Raw genomic sequence first — 20,191 nt, 5'->3', positions numbered from 1 at the left:
CGCCCAGGTTCCTCTCAGCAGAGCGCCTCTCCAGCAGGTCTTCCTCCAGCCTGTACTGGTGCATGCAATTATTTCTACCCAGGTGCAAGACTCTACACTTGCTTTTGTTAAACCTCATCCGGTTTCTTACTGCCCAGCTCTCCAGCCTGTCCAGGTCTCGCTGAATGGCAGCACGGCCTTCAGGCGTGTCAGCCAATCCTCCCAACTACGTGTCATCAGCAAACTTGCTGAGGGTGGTCATCAAGGTCCTCATCAAGGTCGTTGATGAAGATGTTGAACAAGACCGGACCCAGTACAGACCCCTGGGGGACACCGCTAGTTACAGGCCTCCAACCGGACACCGCACCGCCAGCGACAACCCTCTGCACTCTGCCAGTCAGCCAATTCTCAACCCACTTCACTGTCCACTCATCTATCCCATACTTCCTCAGCTTTGTTCTAAGGATGTCACGGGGGACAGTATCAAAAGCCTTACAATTCTTGTCAGCAATATACATCTCAGGAACTTGCTTATTAAGATCAGAATTATTTACTCCAATTAACGCTATTTAAGAAAATTTTAAAACTACATGGAATGAAGATTCACATAAACAAGAGACTACAGTTCTGATTCAGATCCTGGAATATCCAGTAATACTCATTAAGAGTTGCCCATAATGTGTGCTATTTAGTCTGTCGTGATCCCTTAAAGGAGTAAAAGAATTGGTGAAAACTAATCTAACTGCAGGCAAACCTAAGGGAGACCCTGGGAACTCAGAAAAACATAGACAAGGCTCAAGATGGACAGGCCCACTTGATTTACTGCACTGCAGATAGGCTGAAACACACTCGTCTCAGAGATCCCTCTCTTGAGTCAAGAAGTCCAGAGTGGACAAAAACTGAGATTTAAAGTGGACCTGAACAGGCTTAGAAGAGCTACATCTGCGGAAAATAATAAAAAGAATATTGCATCAACAAAATCTGAAGAAATTGAAGCAAATGCAACCCAAAAAATCAGGTGAAGAACAAGATGTGTTTAATCTGTAATCGCCCCTTAGAGTAGTACGATATATGAAGCCAACTGCTTTCTCTGCAGTAAAAGCCGAGGGAAACAAAGGCAATCCAGTCCGGCCACGTGCCTCAGAACAGGGCCGATGCCGCGGCCATGGAGGCCCAGGGCAGCTGAGGGGGGGCCGAAGGGTGGGGCCGAAGGGTGGGGATGGGGCGTCTGTGACGGCACAGCGCGTCACAATGCGGGGCTGGCATCGAGGCCAGCAGCGGGCAGCGCTGCTGCACTTTGGCCTGGGCCAGCGGTGAGTGCAGCAGCAGGGGGAAGGCTGTGCTGGGCCGGGCGCGACCTGCGGCCCGCGAGGGCTTTGGGAGCCTGCAGTGCCGGCAGCGAGCGCTCAGGGGAGCCTGTGAGCGGCTCTCTGGGCAGCCGGCAGCGGCGCTGGCCTCAGCCCCCGCTGCCTCCCAGCTCCCTCGGCCCCGCTCCTACCTGAGCCCAGGGGCTGTGTGTGGCTCCTGGCCCCGCTCCCCCAGCCGTGCTCGAGCTCCCACCCAGCCCCTCTCACTGACCTCCCCTCTCTCATCTCTTCCAGATCATGGCTTTGGCGTTTTTCTTCGCCTTGTTGGCGCGGACAGTGGCTTTCGTTGGTGATGAGTTGGATGCGGAAACGCTTGAACGCATGCGTGAGCGTGAGGTGTTTCTGCAAGAGCAGATGACACTGCAGTGGCAGCACGTAGAGAACCTGGGGCAGAGCTGGATAGGCATTCGAGCCTTGTCCTCTGTGTTGCCTTACGGGAAGGTTTGCAGCCTTCTGGAACGCATGCGTCAGGTGTTTCTGCGAAAGCGGATGGCAAAGCTTCCGCTTCCGCTTCCACAATTAGAAGAGAGCAACCTGGAGAAGAGCAGGGTGGATATTCAAGCCTTGCTCTTGTCTGTGTTGCCTTACTGGAAGGTTTGCAGTGTTGTTTGCATTCTCTTCCTTTTTCTCTGGTTCATGTGGAAGATCTGTAAAAAGTTCCAGAGAACTGAAGACATCAGTGATGAGGAGAGCTCCATCCGTCAGCAGGAGCAGCAGGAGGAGCAACGGGAACCGGAGGTGCAGCAGGAGAAAGCGGAAGAGGAGGGGAGTAATCTTCTCCGTGCTGATGTGCTCTGGCCAGAGCAAATTCATCGAGATAACTGTGAGCAGGTCCTCCTCCTCTTTGGTCGCCTCATCAACTTATGCCAGTATCTGGTGTCAGATACTTTCTTTCCGGTGCCAGAGCACCCCATCGGGGTGGGCAGTGCCTATGAAGGCTGGTGTCCCCCTGAGGGTGAACCCATGTTCCGCCTGCTTGTGCCCCTGTCGGCCCCCCGTGGGCACGTTTTCCACCTCGATCTGGGTGCCGCAGGGGAGCTGCCAGCAAGGAACTCCCGCATCCGTGTAGATCTGGAATGCACGTGCGGGAGGGAGCAGGAGATGGGTATGCGGTGCTTTCTCCACACCTCCGAGGAAGAGCTGGGAGATCAGCAGCCCAGCCTGCTACGTGACTTCTGCAAGGACGCCTACCTAGACGCGGAGAAGACTGCCCGATGGTTCCAGGTGCTGATCACAAATGCCTGGAAATACATGCCTGAGGCAGAGACATGCACTATGAGTGTGGGGTTCTCCGGGCGCTCCTGCAGGATTCATCTGACAGACATCCACAAAACAGACTTCGTTGCTGAGACCGTATTTGGCGTCCAGCAAGAGAATACGGACATCTTTCTGAGCAGCCAGGAGACAGAGGCTGCTTTTACCCCCAGCACAACCTGGCCACAGAGTTGTGCGGTGGCTGAGGAAAAGTTTTTCCAGCACATAGCCACCCATGACCAGGGGAACACTTTCAACAACCTCAGATACGTGCAAGTGGGTGCCCACATCCTGGCGGGCCAGAATTTTTCTCCCTACCAACTGAGGACAGTGATCATGCACCTCCTGACTGCCATCCCTCCGGAAGGCTGGCATGTGAGCTATTTCCTGCAGCGGATGGATGACATCTTGCGCTACCTGCGCTGCTGTGTGGAGGAAAAACGCCTGAACCATTTCCTCATAGGAAATGAGGACGTGCCTGCGGAGATTATCTTGCCGCAGGAATTCCGAGCGTCCCAACCGCTCAACCTCCTCCAGCACCTGGTGCAAGATCCAGACAGCTATGAGCAGGCACTGCAGGAGTTGCAGGAGCTGCAAGATCGGCTCACAGGCCTGCTGATCGATAGCAATTGAGAGACGCCCACTTGTCCTACAGACCAGCACTCTGGACATGGAGAAGACACCACTCAGCAGGCAGTCGGAATTGCTCCCCAATGTTTTCTCCACAACAAACCAACAGTGCGGTAGCCAGAGTGCTGAACTGAATATGCACAAGGGAGCAGCTGATGTGAGACTACACTGTCCTTCCTTCACCACCCTGAGGACCACCTGGGGAGAGAGAAGATGCTCAGCCTCCTACAGACTCTCCAGGATACGGAGAAAACTGCAACCTGGTTCCAGGAACTGGTGAGAGAAGCCTGGGTAGCTATGACTCGACTGTCAACAGTGCGGTGCGATTTGAGGCCCTCTGTCTGCTTCTGCAAGCTCTGGCTGACAACCACCTCTTGCAGAGTCCTCTGGATTGAGCTCAGGCTCAGGGTACAGCAAGAGGACTTGGACACATTTCTGTCCTTTGAGTAGGCAGGGGCTGTTGATAGCAGAAGCACGAGGAGGCCACAGAGATGCGATACAGCGATGCAGAGACTTCTTTGGGAAACAGCCGCTACAGCAGGCTACATTTGATGGATTTCAAAAGAAGCTGCTTACTTAAGGCAGCGTTTGGAGTACAGCAAGACCATGAAGACATCTATCCGAGCAGCCAGGAGACAGAGACAGCTAGACCCATATCCTGGTAGCCACCGGCATTTCTACATATGCCATGTTAGTCCAGGTTTTTAGATGCCGGGACCACATGGAGTGAAGAAGAATCATCTTTGTCCACACTGAAGATATAGTTAAATAGTTAAATATAGTTAATGTAGATCAGAAAATGCATATTATTAAAACATATACATTGATATTTCATCAATGTATATGTTTTAATAAAAATTCAATAAAAATTTATAAAATTTCATAAAAATTATAAAAAATTATAAAATTTTATAAAAATTATAAAAATTTATAAAATTTTATAAAAATTATAAAAATTTATAAAATTTTATAAAAATTATAAAATTTTATAAAAATTATAAAAATTAATAAAAATTAAAAAACAAACCAAACTTGTGGTATATGTGCCCTTCTTTTGGTCAAACTAATGCATCAGCTTTGGGACACTGGTGGATGGCAAGCTGAGACTAACAATCGCAGAAGCCAGCTTTAAGCTTGACTATGTTCATTAGACATTATTTTGGGCTTTGTAACTTAGGTTCGTGGTGAAGGCGTGGCCAGGACCCCCTTTTCTGCAGAGCTGGCACTGACATCAGCACAGAAAAAAAGTAACACAAATACATTAATCTGACTTAAGGCGGGGTAAACCAATGTCATTGCAGCTGACTTTCCTCCCACTCATCAAAAATTCTGTAGCAACTAAGCAAATACAAAGCAACTAAAAACCGCCAGCTAGGCCAAAGACCGTAACTGTTCCCATGCTTTTAACTGGAGAGAGAAGTAAAAAGTGTTGATCTGTAAGCCAAAGGAACACTCATTTCTTCCTTCTCTATACAGTCCTTCACATGTGCCACCATTCTGTTATAGCATGTTGAAGGAAGTAATCTAGAAAGTGACATGGGTTCCTGTTAGCCACACTATTTCTTGAGTCCAAGAATCATTTAACAGCCATTAGGAGGGAAGAAATTTTGGTTTTCAGACTTTAGGTAAGACCACCATTATTTCACAGAATCACAGAATTGTAGGGGTTGGAAGGGACCTCCAGAGATTATCGAATCCAACCCCCCTGCCAAAGCAGGCTCCCTACACCACGTCGCACAGGTAGGCGTCCAGGCGGGTCTTGAATGTCTCCAGAGAAGGAGACTCCACCCCCTCCCTGGGCAGCCTGTTCCAGTGCTCTGTCACACTCACATGTAAAGAAGTTCAACCGCACATTCGTGCGGAACTTCCTATGCTGTACTTTCATCCCATTACCCCTAGTCCTATCCCCACGCACTACTGAAAAGAGACCAGCCTCACCACTATGGCTCCCACACCTCAGGTATTTATAAACATGGATCAAGTCCTTTCTCAGCCTTCTTTTCTCAAGGCTAAACAGACCCAGTTCCCTAAGTCTCTCCTCATAGGGGAGATGCTCCAGGCCCTTCACCATCTTAGTGGCCCTCTGCTGGACTCTTTCCAAGAGATCCCTGTCTTTTTTGTCCTGGGGAGCCCAGAACTGGACACAATATTCCAGATGAGGCCTCACCAGGGCAGAGTAGAGGGGGAGGATCACCTCCTTCGACCTGCTGGACACGCTCTTTTTAATACACCCCAGTATGCCATTGGCTTTTTTGGCTACAAGGGCACACTGCTGGCTCATGGTCAATCTGTCGTCCACCAGGACGCCCAGGTTCCTCTCAGCAGAGCGCCTCTCCAGCAGGTCTTCCTCCAGCCTGTACTGGTGCATGCAATTATTTCTACCCAGGTGCAAGACTCTACACTTGCTTTTGTTAAACCTCATCCGGTTTCTTACTGCCCAGCTCTCCAGCCTGTCCAGGTCTCGCTGAATGGCAGCACGGCCTTCAGGCGTGTCAGCCAATCCTCCCAACTACGTGTCATCAGCAAACTTGCTGAGGGTGGTCATCAAGGTCCTCATCAAGGTCGTTGATGAAGATGTTGAACAAGACCGGACCCAGTACAGACCCCTGGGGGACACCGCTAGTTACAGGCCTCCAACCGGACACCGCACCGCCAGCGACAACCCTCTGCACTCTGCCAGTCAGCCAATTCTCAACCCACTTCACTGTCCACTCATCTATCCCATACTTCCTCAGCTTTGTTCTAAGGATGTCACGGGGGACAGTATCAAAAGCCTTACAATTCTTGTCAGCAATATACATCTCAGGAACTTGCTTATTAAGATCAGAATTATTTACTCCAATTAACGCTATTTAAGAAAATTTTAAAACTACATGGAATGAAGATTCACATAAACAAGAGACTACAGTTCTGATTCAGATCCTGGAATATCCAGTAATACTCATTAAGAGTTGCCCATAATGTGTGCTATTTAGTCTGTCGTGATCCCTTAAAGGAGTAAAAGAATTGGTGAAAACTAATCTAACTGCAGGCAAACCTAAGGGAGACCCTGGGAACTCAGAAAAACATAGACAAGGCTCAAGATGGACAGGCCCACTTGATTTACTGCACTGCAGATAGGCTGAAACACACTCGTCTCAGAGATCCCTCTCTTGAGTCAAGAAGTCCAGAGTGGACCAAAACTGAGATTTAAAGTGGACCTGAACAGGCTTAGAAGAGCTACATCTGCGGAAAATAATAAAAAGAATATTGCATCAACAAAATCTGAAGAAATTGAAGCAAATGCAACCCAAAAAATCAGGTGAAGAACAAGATGTGTTTAATCTGTAATCGCCCCTTAGAGTAGTACGATATATGAAGCCAACTGCTTTCTCTGCAGTAAAAGCCGAGGGAAACAAAGGCAATCCAGTCCGGCCACGTGCCTCAGAACAGGGCCGATGCCGCGGCCATGGAGGCCCAGGGCAGCTGAGGGGGGCCGAAGGGTGGGGTCGAAGGGTGGGGATGGGGCGTCTGTGACGGCACAGCGCGTCACAATGCGGGGCTGGCATCGAGGCCAGCAGCGGGCAGCGCTGCTGCACTTTGGCCTGGGCCAGCGGTGAGTGCAGCAGCAGGGGGAAGGCTGTGCTGGGCCGGGCGCGACCTGCGGCCCGCGAGGGCTTTGGGAGCCTGCAGTGCCGGCAGCGAGCGCTCAGGGGAGCCTGTGAGCGGCTCTCTGGGCAGCCGGCAGCGGCGCTGGCCTCAGCCCCCGCTGCCTCCCAGCTCCCTCGGCCCCGCTCCTACCTGAGCCCAGGGGCTGTGTGTGGCTCCTGGCCCCGCTCCCCCAGCCGTGCTCGAGCTCCCACCCAGCCCCTCTCACTGACCTCCCCTCTCTCATCTCTTCCAGATCATGGCTTTGGCGTTTTTCTTCGCCTTGTTGGCGCGGACAGTGGCTTTCGTTGGTGATGAGTTGGATGCGGAAACGCTTGAACGCATGCGTGAGCGTGAGGTGTTTCTGCAAGAGCAGATGACACTGCAGTGGCAGCACGTAGAGAACCTGGGGCAGAGCTGGATAGGCATTCGAGCCTTGTCCTCTGTGTTGCCTTACGGGAAGGTTTGCAGCCTTCTGGAACGCATGCGTCAGGTGTTTCTGCGAAAGCGGATGGCAAAGCTTCCGCTTCCGCTTCCGCTTCCACAATTAGAAGAGAGCAACCTGGAGAAGAGCAGGGTGGATATTCAAGCCTTGCTCTTGTCTGTGTTGCCTTACTGGAAGGTTTGCAGTGTTGTTTGCATTCTCTTCCTTTTTCTCTGGTTCATGTGGAAGATCTGTAAAAAGTTCCAGAGAACTGAAGACATCAGTGATGAGGAGAGCTCCATCCGTCAGCAGGAGCAGCAGGAGGAGCAACGGGAACCGGAGGTGCAGCAGGAGAAAGCGGAAGAGGAGGGGAGTAATCTTCTCCGTGCTGATGTGCTCTGGCCAGAGCAAATTCATCGAGATAACTGTGAGCAGGTCCTCCTCCTCTTTGGTCGCCTCATCAACTTATGCCAGTATCTGGTGTCAGATACTTTCTTTCCGGTGCCAGAGCACCCCATCGGGGTGGGCAGTGCCTATGAAGGCTGGTGTCCCCCTGAGGGTGAACCCATGTTCCGCCTGCTTGTGCCCCTGTCGGCCCCCCGTGGGCACGTTTTCCACCTCGATCTGGGTGCCGCAGGGGAGCTGCCAGCAAGGAACTCCCGCATCCGTGTAGATCTGGAATGCACGTGCGGGAGGGAGCAGGAGATGGGTATGCGGTGCTTTCTCCACACCTCCGAGGAAGAGCTGGGAGATCAGCAGCCCAGCCTGCTACGTGACTTCTGCAAGGACGCCTACCTAGACGCGGAGAAGACTGCCCGATGGTTCCAGGTGCTGATCACAAATGCCTGGAAATACATGCCTGAGGCAGAGACATGCACTATGAGTGTGGGGTTCTCCGGGCGCTCCTGCAGGATTCATCTGACAGACATCCACAAAACAGACTTCGTTGCTGAGACCGTATTTGGCGTCCAGCAAGAGAATACGGACATCTTTCTGAGCAGCCAGGAGACAGAGGCTGCTTTTACCCCCAGCACAACCTGGCCACAGAGTTGTGCGGTGGCTGAGGAAAAGTTTTTCCAGCACATAGCCACCCATGACCAGGGGAACACTTTCAACAACCTCAGATACGTGCAAGTGGGTGCCCACATCCTGGCGGGCCAGAATTTTTCTCCCTACCAACTGAGGACAGTGATCATGCACCTCCTGACTGCCATCCCTCCGGAAGGCTGGCATGTGAGCTATTTCCTGCAGCGGATGGATGACATCTTGCGCTACCTGCGCTGCTGTGTGGAGGAAAAACGCCTGAACCATTTCCTCATAGGAAATGAGGACGTGCCTGCGGAGATTATCTTGCCACAGGAATTCCGAGCGTCCCAACCGCTCAACCTCCTCCAGCACCTGGTGCAAGATCCAGACAGCTATGAGCAGGCACTGCAGGAGTTGCAGGAGCTGCAAGATCGGCTCACAGGCCTGCTGATCGATAGCAATTGAGAGACGCCCACTTGTCCTACAGACCAGCACTCTGGACATGGAGAAGACACCACTCAGCAGGCAGTCGGAATTGCTCCCCAATGTTTTCTCCACAACAAACCAACAGTGCGGTAGCCAGAGTGCTGAACTGAATATGCACAAGGGAGCAGCTGATGTGAGACTACACTGTCCTTCCTTCACCACCCTGAGGACCACCTGGGGAGAGAGAAGATGCTCAGCCTCCTACAGACTCTCCAGGATACGGAGAAAACTGCAACCTGGTTCCAGGAACTGGTGAGAGAAGCCTGGGTAGCTATGACTCGACTGTCAACAGTGCGGTGCGATTTGAGGCCCTCTGTCTGCTTCTGCAAGCTCTGGCTGACAACCACCTCTTGCAGAGTCCTCTGGATTGAGCTCAGGCTCAGGGTACAGCAAGAGGACTTGGACACATTTCTGTCCTTTGAGTAGGCAGGGGCTGTTGATAGCAGAAGCACGAGGAGGCCACAGAGATGCGATACAGCGATGCAGAGACTTCTTTGGGAAACAGCCGCTACAGCAGGCTACATTTGATGGATTTCAAAAGAAGCTGCTTACTTAAGGCAGCGTTTGGAGTACAGCAAGACCATGAAGACATCTATCCGAGCAGCCAGGAGACAGAGACAGCTAGACCCATATCCTGGTAGCCACCGGCATTTCTACATATGCCATGTTAGTCCAGGTTTTTAGATGCCGGGACCACATGGAGTGAAGAAGAATCATCTTTGTCCACACTGAAGATATAGTTAAATAGTTAAATATAGTTAATGTAGATCAGAAAATGCATATTATTAAAACATATACATTGATATTTCATCAATGTATATGTTTTAATAAAAATTCAATAAAAATTTATAAAATTTCATAAAAATTATAAAAAATTATAAAATTTTATAAAAATTATAAAAATTTATAAAATTTTATAAAAATTATAAAAATTTATAAAATTTTATAAAAATTATAAAATTTTATAAAAATTATAAAAATTAATAAAAATTAAAAAACAAACCAAACTTGTGGTATATGTGCCCTTCTTTTGGTCAAACTAATGCATCAGCTTTGGGACACTGGTGGATGGCAAGCTGAGACTAACAATCGCAGAAGCCAGCTTTAAGCTTGACTATGTTCATTAGACATTATTTTGGGCTTTGTAACTTAGGTTCGTGGTGAAGGCGTGGCCAGGACCCCCTTTTCTGCAGAGCTGGCACTGACATCATCACAGAAAAAAAGTAACACAAATACATTAATCTGACTTAAGGCGGGGTAAACCAATGTCATTGCAGCTGACTTTCCTCCCACTCATCAAAAATTCTGTAGCAACTAAGCAAATACAAAGCAACTAAAAACCGCCAGCTAGGCCAAAGACCGTAACTGTTCCCATGCTTTTAACTGGAGAGAGAAGTAAAAAGTGTTGATCTGTAAGCCAAAGGAACACTCATTTCTTCCTTCTCTATACAGTCCTTCACATGTGCCACCATTCTGTTATAGCATGTTGAAGGAAGTAATCTAGAAAGTGACATGGGTTCCTGTTAGCCACACTATTTCTTGAGTCCAAGAATCATTTAACAGCCATTAGGAGGGAAGAAATTTTGGTTTTCAGACTTTAGGTAAGACCACCATTATTTCACAGAATCACAGAATTGTAGGGGTTGGAAGGGACCTCCAGAGATTATCGAATCCAACCCCCCTGCCAAAGCAGGCTCCCTACACCACGTCGCACAGGTAGGCGTCCAGGCGGGTCTTGAATGTCTCCAGAGAAGGAGACTCCACCCCCTCCCTGGGCAGCCTGTTCCAGTGCTCTGTCACACTCACATGTAAAGAAGTTCAACCGCACATTCGTGCGGAACTTCCTATGCTGTACTTTCATCCCATTACCCCTAGTCCTATCCCCACGCACTACTGAAAAGAGACCAGCCTCACCACTATGGCTCCCACACCTCAGGTATTTATAAACATGGATCAAGTCCTTTCTCAGCCTTCTTTTCTCAAGGCTAAACAGACCCAGTTCCCTAAGTCTCTCCTCATAGGGGAGATGCTCCAGGCCCTTCACCATCTTAGTGGCCCTCCGCTGGACTCTTTCCAAGAGATCCCTGTCTTTTTTGTCCTGGGGAGCCCAGAACTGGACACAATATTCCAGATGAGGCCTCACCAGGGCAGAGTAGAGGGGGAGGATCACCTCCTTCGACCTGCTGGACACGCTCTTTTTAATACACCCCAGTATGCCATTGGCTTTTTTGGCTACAAGGGCACACTGCTGGCTCATGGTCAATCTGTCGTCCACCAGGACGCCCAGGTTCCTCTCAGCAGAGCGCCTCTCCAGCAGGTCTTCCTCCAGCCTGTACTGGTGCATGCAATTATTTCTACCCAGGTGCAAGACTCTACACTTGCTTTTGTTAAACCTCATCCGGTTTCTTACTGCCCAGCTCTCCAGCCTGTCCAGGTCTCGCTGAATGGCAGCACGGCCTTCAGGCGTGTCAGCCAATCCTCCCAACTACGTGTCATCAGCAAACTTGCTGAGGGTGGTCATCAAGGTCCTCATCAAGGTCGTTGATGAAGATGTTGAACAAGACCGGACCCAGTACAGACCCCTGGGGGACACCGCTAGTTACAGGCCTCCAACCGGACACCGCACCGCCAGCGACAACCCTCTGCACTCTGCCAGTCAGCCAATTCTCAACCCACTTCACTGTCCACTCATCTATCCCATACTTCCTCAGCTTTGTTCTAAGGATGTCACGGGGGACAGTATCAAAAGCCTTACAATTCTTGTCAGCAATATACATCTCAGGAACTTGCTTATTAAGATCAGAATTATTTACTCCAATTAACGCTATTTAAGAAAATTTTAAAACTACATGGAATGAAGATTCACATAAACAAGAGACTACAGTTCTGATTCAGATCCTGGAATATCCAGTAATACTCATTAAGAGTTGCCCATAATGTGTGCTATTTAGTCTGTCGTGATCCCTTAAAGGAGTAAAAGAATTGGTGAAAACTAATCTAACTGCAGGCAAACCTAAGGGAGACCCTGGGAACTCAGAAAAACATAGACAAGGCTCAAGATGGACAGGCCCACTTGATTTACTGCACTGCAGATAGGCTGAAACACACTCGTCTCAGAGATCCCTCTCTTGAGTCAAGAAGTCCAGAGTGGACAAAAACTGAGATTTAAAGTGGACCTGAACAGGCTTAGAAGAGCTACATCTGCGGAAAATAATAAAAAGAATATTGCATCAACAAAATCTGAAGAAATTGAAGCAAATGCAACCCAAAAAATCAGGTGAAGAACAAGATGTGTTTAATCTGTAATCGCCCCTTAGAGTAGTACGATATATGAAGCCAACTGCTTTCTCTGCAGTAAAAGCCGAGGGAAACAAAGGCAATCCAGTCCGGCCACGTGCCTCAGAACAGGGCCGATGCCGCGGCCATGGAGGCCCAGGGCAGCTGAGGGGGGCCGAAGGGTGGGGTCGAAGGGTGGGGATGGGGCGTCTGTGACGGCACAGCGCGTCACAATGCGGGGCTGGCATCGAGGCCAGCAGCGGGCAGCGCTGCTGCACTTTGGCCTGGGCCAGCGGTGAGTGCAGCAGCAGGGGGAAGGCTGTGCTGGGCCGGGCGCGACCTGCGGCCCGCGAGGGCTTTGGGAGCCTGCAGTGCCGGCAGCGAGCGCTCAGGGGAGCCTGTGAGCGGCTCTCTGGGCAGCCGGCAGCGGCGCTGGCCTCAGCCCCCGCTGCCTCCCAGCTCCCTCGGCCCCGCTCCTACCTGAGCCCAGGGGCTGTGTGTGGCTCCTGGCCCCGCTCCCCCAGCCGTGCTCGAGCTCCCACCCAGCCCCTCTCACTGACCTCCCCTCTCTCATCTCTTCCAGATCATGGCTTTGGCGTTTTTCTTCGCCTTGTTGGCGCGGACAGTGGCTTTCGTTGGTGATGAGTTGGATGCGGAAACGCTTGAACGCATGCGTGAGCGTGAGGTGTTTCTGCAAGAGCAGATGACACTGCAGTGGCAGCACGTAGAGAACCTGGGGCAGAGCTGGATAGGCATTCGAGCCTTGTCCTCTGTGTTGCCTTACGGGAAGGTTTGCAGCCTTCTGGAACGCATGCGTCAGGTGTTTCTGCGAAAGCGGATGGCAAAGCTTCCGCTTCCGCTTCCACAATTAGAAGAGAGCAACCTGGAGAAGAGCAGGGTGGATATTCAAGCCTTGCTCTTGTCTGTGTTGCCTTACTGGAAGGTTTGCAGTGTTGTTTGCATTCTCTTCCTTTTTCTCTGGTTCATGTGGAAGATCTGTAAAAAGTTCCAGAGAACTGAAGACATCAGTGATGAGGAGAGCTCCATCCGTCAGCAGGAGCAGCAGGAGGAGCAACGGGAACCGGAGGTGCAGCAGGAGAAAGCGGAAGAGGAGGGGAGTAATCTTCTCCGTGCTGATGTGCTCTGGCCAGAGCAAATTCATCGAGATAACTGTGAGCAGGTCCTCCTCCTCTTTGGTCGCCTCATCAACTTATGCCAGTATCTGGTGTCAGATACTTTCTTTCCGGTGCCAGAGCACCCCATCGGGGTGGGCAGTGCCTATGAAGGCTGGTGTCCCCCTGAGGGTGAACCCATGTTCCGCCTGCTTGTGCCCCTGTCGGCCCCCCGTGGGCACGTTTTCCACCTCGATCTGGGTGCCGCAGGGGAGCTGCCAGCAAGGAACTCCCGCATCCGTGTAGATCTGGAATGCACGTGCGGGAGGGAGCAGGAGATGGGTATGCGGTGCTTTCTCCACACCTCCGAGGAAGAGCTGGGAGATCAGCAGCCCAGCCTGCTACGTGACTTCTGCAAGGACGCCTACCTAGACGCGGAGAAGACTGCCCGATGGTTCCAGGTGCTGATCACAAATGCCTGGAAATACATGCCTGAGGCAGAGACATGCACTATGAGTGTGGGGTTCTCCGGGCGCTCCTGCAGGATTCATCTGACAGACATCCACAAAACAGACTTCGTTGCTGAGACCGTATTTGGCGTCCAGCAAGAGAATACGGACATCTTTCTGAGCAGCCAGGAGACAGAGGCTGCTTTTACCCCCAGCACAACCTGGCCACAGAGTTGTGCGGTGGCTGAGGAAAAGTTTTTCCAGCACATAGCCACCCATGACCAGGGGAACACTTTCAACAACCTCAGATACGTGCAAGTGGGTGCCCACATCCTGGCGGGCCAGAATTTTTCTCCCTACCAACTGAGGACAGTGATCATGCACCTCCTGACTGCCATCCCTCCGGAAGGCTGGCATGTGAGCTATTTCCTGCAGCGGATGGATGACATCTTGCGCTACCTGCGCTGCTGTGTGGAGGAAAAACGCCTGAACCATTTCCTCATAGAAAATGAGGACGTGCCTGCGGAGATTATCTTGCCGCAGGAATTCCGAGCGTCCCAACCGCTCAACCTCCTCCAGCACCTGGTGCAAGATCCAGACAGCTATGAGCAGGCACTGCAGGAGTTGCAGGAGCTGCAAGATCGGCTCACAGGCCTGCTGATCGATAGCAATTGAGAGACGCCCACTTGTCCTACAGACCAGCACTCTGGACATGGAGAAGACACCACTCAGCAGGCAGTCGGAATTGCTCCCCAATGTTTTCTCCACAACAAACCAACAGTGCGGTAGCCAGAGTGCTGAACTGAATATGCACAAGGGAGCAGCTGATGTGAGACTACACTGTCCTTCCTTCACCACCCTGAGGACCACCTGGGGAGAGAGAAGATGCTCAGCCTCCTACAGACTCTCCAGGATACGGAGAAAACTGCAACCTGGTTCCAGGAACTGGTGAGAGAAGCCTGGGTAGCTATGACTCGACTGTCAACAGTGCGGTGCGATTTGAGGCCCTCTGTCTGCTTCTGCAAGCTCTGGCTGACAACCACCTCTTGCAGAGTCCTCTGGATTGAGCTCAGGCTCAGGGTACAGCAAGAGGACTTGGACACATTTCTGTCCTTTGAGTAGGCAGGGGCTGTTGATAGCAGAAGCACGAGGAGGCCACAGAGATGCGATACAGCGATGCAGAGACTTCTTTGGGAAACAGCCGCTACAGCAGGCTACATTTGATGGATTTCAAAAGAAGCTGCTTACTTAAGGCAGCGTTTGGAGTACAGCAAGACCATGAAGACATCTATCCGAGCAGCCAGGAGACAGAGACAGCTAGACCCATATCCTGGTAGCCACCGGCATTTCTACATATGCCATGTTAGTCCAGGTTTTTAGATGCCGGGACCACATGGAGTGAAGAAGAATCATCTTTGTCCACACTGAAGATATAGTTAAATAGTTAAATATAGTTAATGTAGATCAGAAAATGCATATTATTAAAACATATACATTGATATTTCATCAATGTATATGTTTTAATAAAAATTCAATAAAAATTTATAAAATTTCATAAAAATTATAAAAAATTATAAAATTTTATAAAAATTATAAAAATTTATAAAATTTTATAAAAATTATAAAAATTTATAAAATTTTATAAAAATTATAAAATTTTATAAAAATTATAAAAATTAATAAAAATTAAAAAACAAACCAAACTTGTGGTATATGTGCCCTTCTTTTGGTCAAACTAATGCATCAGCTTTGGGACACTGGTGGATGGCAAGCTGAGACTAACAATCGCAGAAGCCAGCTTTAAGCTTGACTATGTTCATTAGACATTATTTTGGGCTTTGTAACTTAGGTTCGTGGTGAAGGCGTGGCCAGGACCCCCTTTTCTGCAGAGCTGGCACTGACATCAGCACAGAAAAAAAGTAACACAAATACATTAATCTGACTTAAGGCGGGGTAAACCAATGTCATTGCAGCTGACTTTCCTCCCACTCATCAAAAATTCTGTAGCAACTAAGCAAATACAAAGCAACTAAAAACCGCCAGCTAGGCCAAAGACCGTAACTGTTCCCATGCTTTTAACTGGAGAGAGAAGTAAAAAGTGTTGATCTGTAAGCCAAAGGAACACTCATTTCTTCCTTCTCTATACAGTCCTTCACATGTGCCACCATTCTGTTATAGCATGTTGAAGGAAGTAATCTAGAAAGTGACATGGGTTCCTGTTAGCCACACTATTTCTTGAGTCCAAGAATCATTTAACAGCCATTAGGAGGGAAGAAATTTTGGTTTTCAGACTTTAGGTAAGACCACCATTATTTCACAGAATCACAGAATTGTAGGGGTTGGAAGGGACCTCCAGAGATTATCGAATCCAACCCCCCTGCCAAAGCAGGCTCCCTACACCACGTCGCACAGGTAGGCGTCCAGGCGGGTCTTGAATGTCTCCAGAGAAGGAGACTCCACCCCCTCCCTGGGCAGCCTGTTCCAGTGCTCTGTCACACTCACATGAAAAGAAGTTCAACCGCACATTCGTGCGGAACTTCCTATGCTGTACTTTCATCCCATTACCCCTAGTCCTATCCCCACGCACTACTGAAAAGAGACCAGCCTCACCACTATGGCTCCCACACCTCAGGTATTTATAAACATGGATCAAGTCCTTTCTCAGCCTTCTTTTCTCAAGGCTAAACAGACCCAGTTCCCTAAGTCTCTCCTCATAGGGGAGATGCTCCAGGCCCTTCACCATCTTAGTGGCCCTCCGCTGGACTCTTTCCAAGAGATCCCTGTCTTTTTTGTCCTGGGGAGCCCAGAACTGGACACAATATTCCAGATGAGGCCTCACCAGGGCAGAGTAGAGGGGGAGGATCACCTCCTTCGACCTGCTGGACACGCTCTTTTTAATACACCCCAGTATGCCATTGGCTTTTTTGGCTACAAGGGCACACTGCTGGCTCATGGTCAATCTGTCGTCCACCAGGACGCCCAGGTTCCTCTCAGCAGAGCGCCTCTCCAGCAGGTCTTCCTCCAGCCTGTACTGGTGCATGCAATTATTTCTACCCAGGTGCAAGACTCTACACTTGCTTTTGTTAAACCTCATCCGGTTTCTTACTGCCCAGCTCTCCAGCCTGTCCAGGTCTCGCTGAATGGCAGCACGGCCTTCAGGCGTGTCAGCCAATCCTCCCAACTACGTGTCATCAGCAAACTTGCTGAGGGTGGTCATCAAGGTCCTCATCAAGGTCGTTGATGAAGATGTTGAACAAGACCGGACCCAGTACAGACCCCTGGGGGACACCGCTAGTTACAGGCCTCCAACCGGACACCGCACCGCCAGCGACAACCCTCTGCACTCTGCCAGTCAGCCAATTCTCAACCCACTTCACTGTCCACTCATCTATCCCATACTTCCTCAGCTTTGTTCTAAGGATGTCACGGGGGACAGTATCAAAAGCCTTACAATTCTTGTCAGCAATATACATCTCAGGAACTTGCTTATTAAGATCAGAATTATTTACTCCAATTAACGCTATTTAAGAAAATTTTAAAACTACATGGAATGAAGATTCACATAAACAAGAGACTACAGTTCTGATTCAGATCCTGGAATATCCAGTAATACTCATTAAGAGTTGCCCATAATGTGTGCTATTTAGTCTGTCGTGATCCCTTAAAGGAGTAAAAGAATTGGTGAAAACTAATCTAACTGCAGGCAAACCTAAGGGAGACCCTGGGAACTCAGAAAAACATAGACAAGGCTCAAGATGGACAGGCCCACTTGATTTACTGCACTGCAGATAGGCTGAAACACACTCGTCTCAGAGATCCCTCTCTTGAGTCAAGAAGTCCAGAGTGGACAAAAACTGAGATTTAAAGTGGACCTGAACAGGCTTAGAAGAGCTACATCTGCGGAAAATAATAAAAAGAATATTGCATCAACAAAATCTGAAGAAATTGAAGCAAATGCAACCCAAAAAATCAGGTGAAGAACAAGATGTGTTTAATCTGTAATCGCCCCTTAGAGTAGTACGATATATGAAGCCAACTGCTTTCTCTGCAGTAAAAGCCGAGGGAAACAAAGGCAATCCAGTCCGGCCACGTGCCTCAGAACAGGGCCGATGCCGCGGCCATGGAGGCCCAGGGCAGCTGAGGGGGGGCCGAAGGGTGGGGCCGAAGGGTGGGGATGGGGCGTCTGTGACGGCACAGCGCGTCACAATGCGGGGCTGGCATCGAGGCCAGCAGCGGGCAGCGCTGCTGCACTTTGGCCTGGGCCAGCGGTGAGTGCAGCAGCAGGGGGAAGGCTGTGCTGGGCCGGGCGCGACCTGCGGCCCGCGAGGGCTTTGGGAGCCTGCAGTGCCGGCAGCGAGCGCTCAGGGGAGCCTGTGAGCGGCTCTCTGGGCAGCCGGCAGCGGCGCTGGCCTCAGCCCCCGCTGCCTCCCAGCTCCCTCGGCCCCGCTCCTACCTGAGCCCAGGGGCTGTGTGTGGCTCCTGGCCCCGCTCCCCCAGCCGTGCTCGAGCTCCCACCCAGCCCCTCTCACTGACCTCCCCTCTCTCATCTCTTCCAGATCATGGCTTTGGCGTTTTTCTTCGCCTTGTTGGCGCGGACAGTGGCTTTCGTTGGTGATGAGTTGGATGCGGAAACGCTTGAACGCATGCGTGAGCGTGAGGTGTTTCTGCAAGAGCAGATGACACTGCAGTGGCAGCACGTAGAGAACCTGGGGCAGAGCTGGATAGGCATTCGAGCCTTGTCCTCTGTGTTGCCTTACGGGAAGGTTTGCAGCCTTCTGGAACGCATGCGTCAGGTGTTTCTGCGAAAGCGGATGGCAAAGCTTCCGCTTCCGCTTCCACAATTAGAAGAGAGCAACCTGGAGAAGAGCAGGGTGGATATTCAAGCCTTGCTCTTGTCTGTGTTGCCTTACTGGAAGGTTTGCAGTGTTGTTTGCATTCTCTTCCTTTTTCTCTGGTTCATGTGGAAGATCTGTAAAAAGTTCCAGAGAACTGAAGACATCAGTGATGAGGAGAGCTCCATCCGTCAGCAGGAGCAGCAGGAGGAGCAACGGGAACCGGAGGTGCAGCAGGAGAAAGCGGAAGAGGAGGGGAGTAATCTTCTCCGTGCTGATGTGCTCTGGCCAGAGCAAATTCATCGAGATAACTGTGAGCAGGTCCTCCTCCTCTTTGGTCGCCTCATCAACTTATGCCAGTATCTGGTGTCAGATACTTTCTTTCCGGTGCCAGAGCACCCCATCGGGGTGGGCAGTGCCTATGAAGGCTGGTGTCCCCCTGAGGGTGAACCCATGTTCCGCCTGCTTGTGCCCCTGTCGGCCCCCCGTGGGCACGTTTTCCACCTCGATCTGGGTGCCGCAGGGGAGCTGCCAGCAAGGAACTCCCGCATCCGTGTAGATCTGGAATGCACGTGCGGGAGGGAGCAGGAGATGGGTATGCGGTGCTTTCTCCACACCTCCGAGGAAGAGCTGGGAGATCAGCAGCCCAGCCTGCTACGTGACTTCTGCAAGGACGCCTACCTAGACGCGGAGAAGACTGCCCGATGGTTCCAGGTGCTGATCACAAATGCCTGGAAATACATGCCTGAGGCAGAGACATGCACTATGAGTGTGGGGTTCTCCGGGCGCTCCTGCAGGATTCATCTGACAGACATCCACAAAACAGACTTCGTTGCTGAGACCGTATTTGGCGTCCAGCAAGAGAATACGGACATCTTTCTGAGCAGCCAGGAGACAGAGGCTGCTTTTACCCCCAGCACAACCTGGCCACAGAGTTGTGCGGTGGCTGAGGAAAAGTTTTTCCAGCACATAGCCACCCATGACCAGGGGAACACTTTCAACAACCTCAGATACGTGCAAGTGGGTGCCCACATCCTGGCGGGCCAGAATTTTTCTCCCTACCAACTGAGGACAGTGATCATGCACCTCCTGACTGCCATCCCTCCGGAAGGCTGGCATGTGAGCTATTTCCTGCAGCGGATGGATGACATCTTGCGCTACCTGCGCTGCTGTGTGGAGGAAAAACGCCTGAACCATTTCCTCATAGGAAATGAGGACGTGCCTGCGGAGATTATCTTGCCGCAGGAATTCCGAGCGTCCCAACCGCTCAACCTCCTCCAGCACCTGGTGCAAGATCCAGACAGCTATGAGCAGGCACTGCAGGAGTTGCAGGAGCTGCAAGATCGGCTCACAGGCCTGCTGATCGATAGCAATTGAGAGACGCCCACTTGTCCTACGGACCAGCACTCTGGACATGGAGAAGACACCACTCAGCAGGCAGTCGGAATTGCTCCCCAGTGTTTTCTCCACAACAAACCAACAGTGCGGTAGCCAGAGTGCTGAACTGAATATGCACAAGGGAGCAGCTGATGTGAGACTACACTGTCCTTCCTTCACCACCCTGAGGACCACCTGGGGAGAGAGAAGATGCTCAGCCTCCTACAGACTCTCCAGGATACGGAGAAAACTGCAACCTGGTTCCAGGAACTGGTGAGAGAAGCCTGGGTAGCTATGACTCGACTGTCAACAGTGCGGTGCGATTTGAGGCCCTCTGTCTGCTTCTGCAAGC

The 20,191-nt window shown here is 50.8% G+C and overlaps 4 protein-coding genes across 4 annotated transcripts; all 4 read left to right on the top strand.

Annotated features, from left to right (window-relative positions):
- The first annotated feature begins 472 nt into the window (after positions 1 to 472).
- On the top strand, positions 473 to 4,023 carry LOC146762552 (inositol 1,4,5-trisphosphate receptor-interacting protein-like 1). The gene has a single exon (XM_085546629.1). The coding sequence runs from the start codon at positions 1,584 to 1,586 to the stop codon at positions 3,231 to 3,233; it is 1,650 nt and encodes a 549-aa protein (XP_085402755.1). The 5' UTR covers positions 473 to 1,583; the 3' UTR covers positions 3,234 to 4,023.
- Positions 4,024 to 6,729: 2,706 nt separating this feature from the next.
- LOC146762551 (inositol 1,4,5-trisphosphate receptor-interacting protein-like 1) lies at positions 6,730 to 9,562 on the top strand. Its single transcript, XM_085536797.1, has one exon. The coding sequence runs from the start codon at positions 7,117 to 7,119 to the stop codon at positions 8,770 to 8,772; it is 1,656 nt and encodes a 551-aa protein (XP_085392923.1). The 5' UTR covers positions 6,730 to 7,116; the 3' UTR covers positions 8,773 to 9,562.
- Positions 9,563 to 12,268: 2,706 nt separating this feature from the next.
- On the top strand, positions 12,269 to 15,095 carry LOC146762550 (inositol 1,4,5-trisphosphate receptor-interacting protein-like 1). Its single transcript, XM_085536796.1, has one exon. The coding sequence runs from the start codon at positions 12,656 to 12,658 to the stop codon at positions 14,303 to 14,305; it is 1,650 nt and encodes a 549-aa protein (XP_085392922.1). The 5' UTR covers positions 12,269 to 12,655; the 3' UTR covers positions 14,306 to 15,095.
- A 1,982-nt stretch (positions 15,096 to 17,077) lies between these two features.
- On the top strand, positions 17,078 to 19,922 carry LOC146762549 (inositol 1,4,5-trisphosphate receptor-interacting protein-like 1). Its single transcript, XM_085546621.1, has one exon. It carries the CDS (start codon positions 18,190 to 18,192, stop codon positions 19,837 to 19,839), a length of 1,650 nt encoding a protein of 549 aa, XP_085402747.1. The 5' UTR covers positions 17,078 to 18,189; the 3' UTR covers positions 19,840 to 19,922.
- The last annotated feature ends 269 nt before the right edge of the window (positions 19,923 to 20,191 follow it).

Source organism: Coturnix japonica, chromosome 1 (assembly GCF_054131305.1).
Source record: "Coturnix japonica strain WE chromosome 1, WE-NBRP24, whole genome shotgun sequence".
Taxonomy (NCBI): domain Eukaryota; kingdom Metazoa; phylum Chordata; class Aves; order Galliformes; family Phasianidae; genus Coturnix; species Coturnix japonica.
Note: the sequence above shows the minus strand (reverse complement) of the source record. Positions and strands in the feature narration are given on the sequence as shown.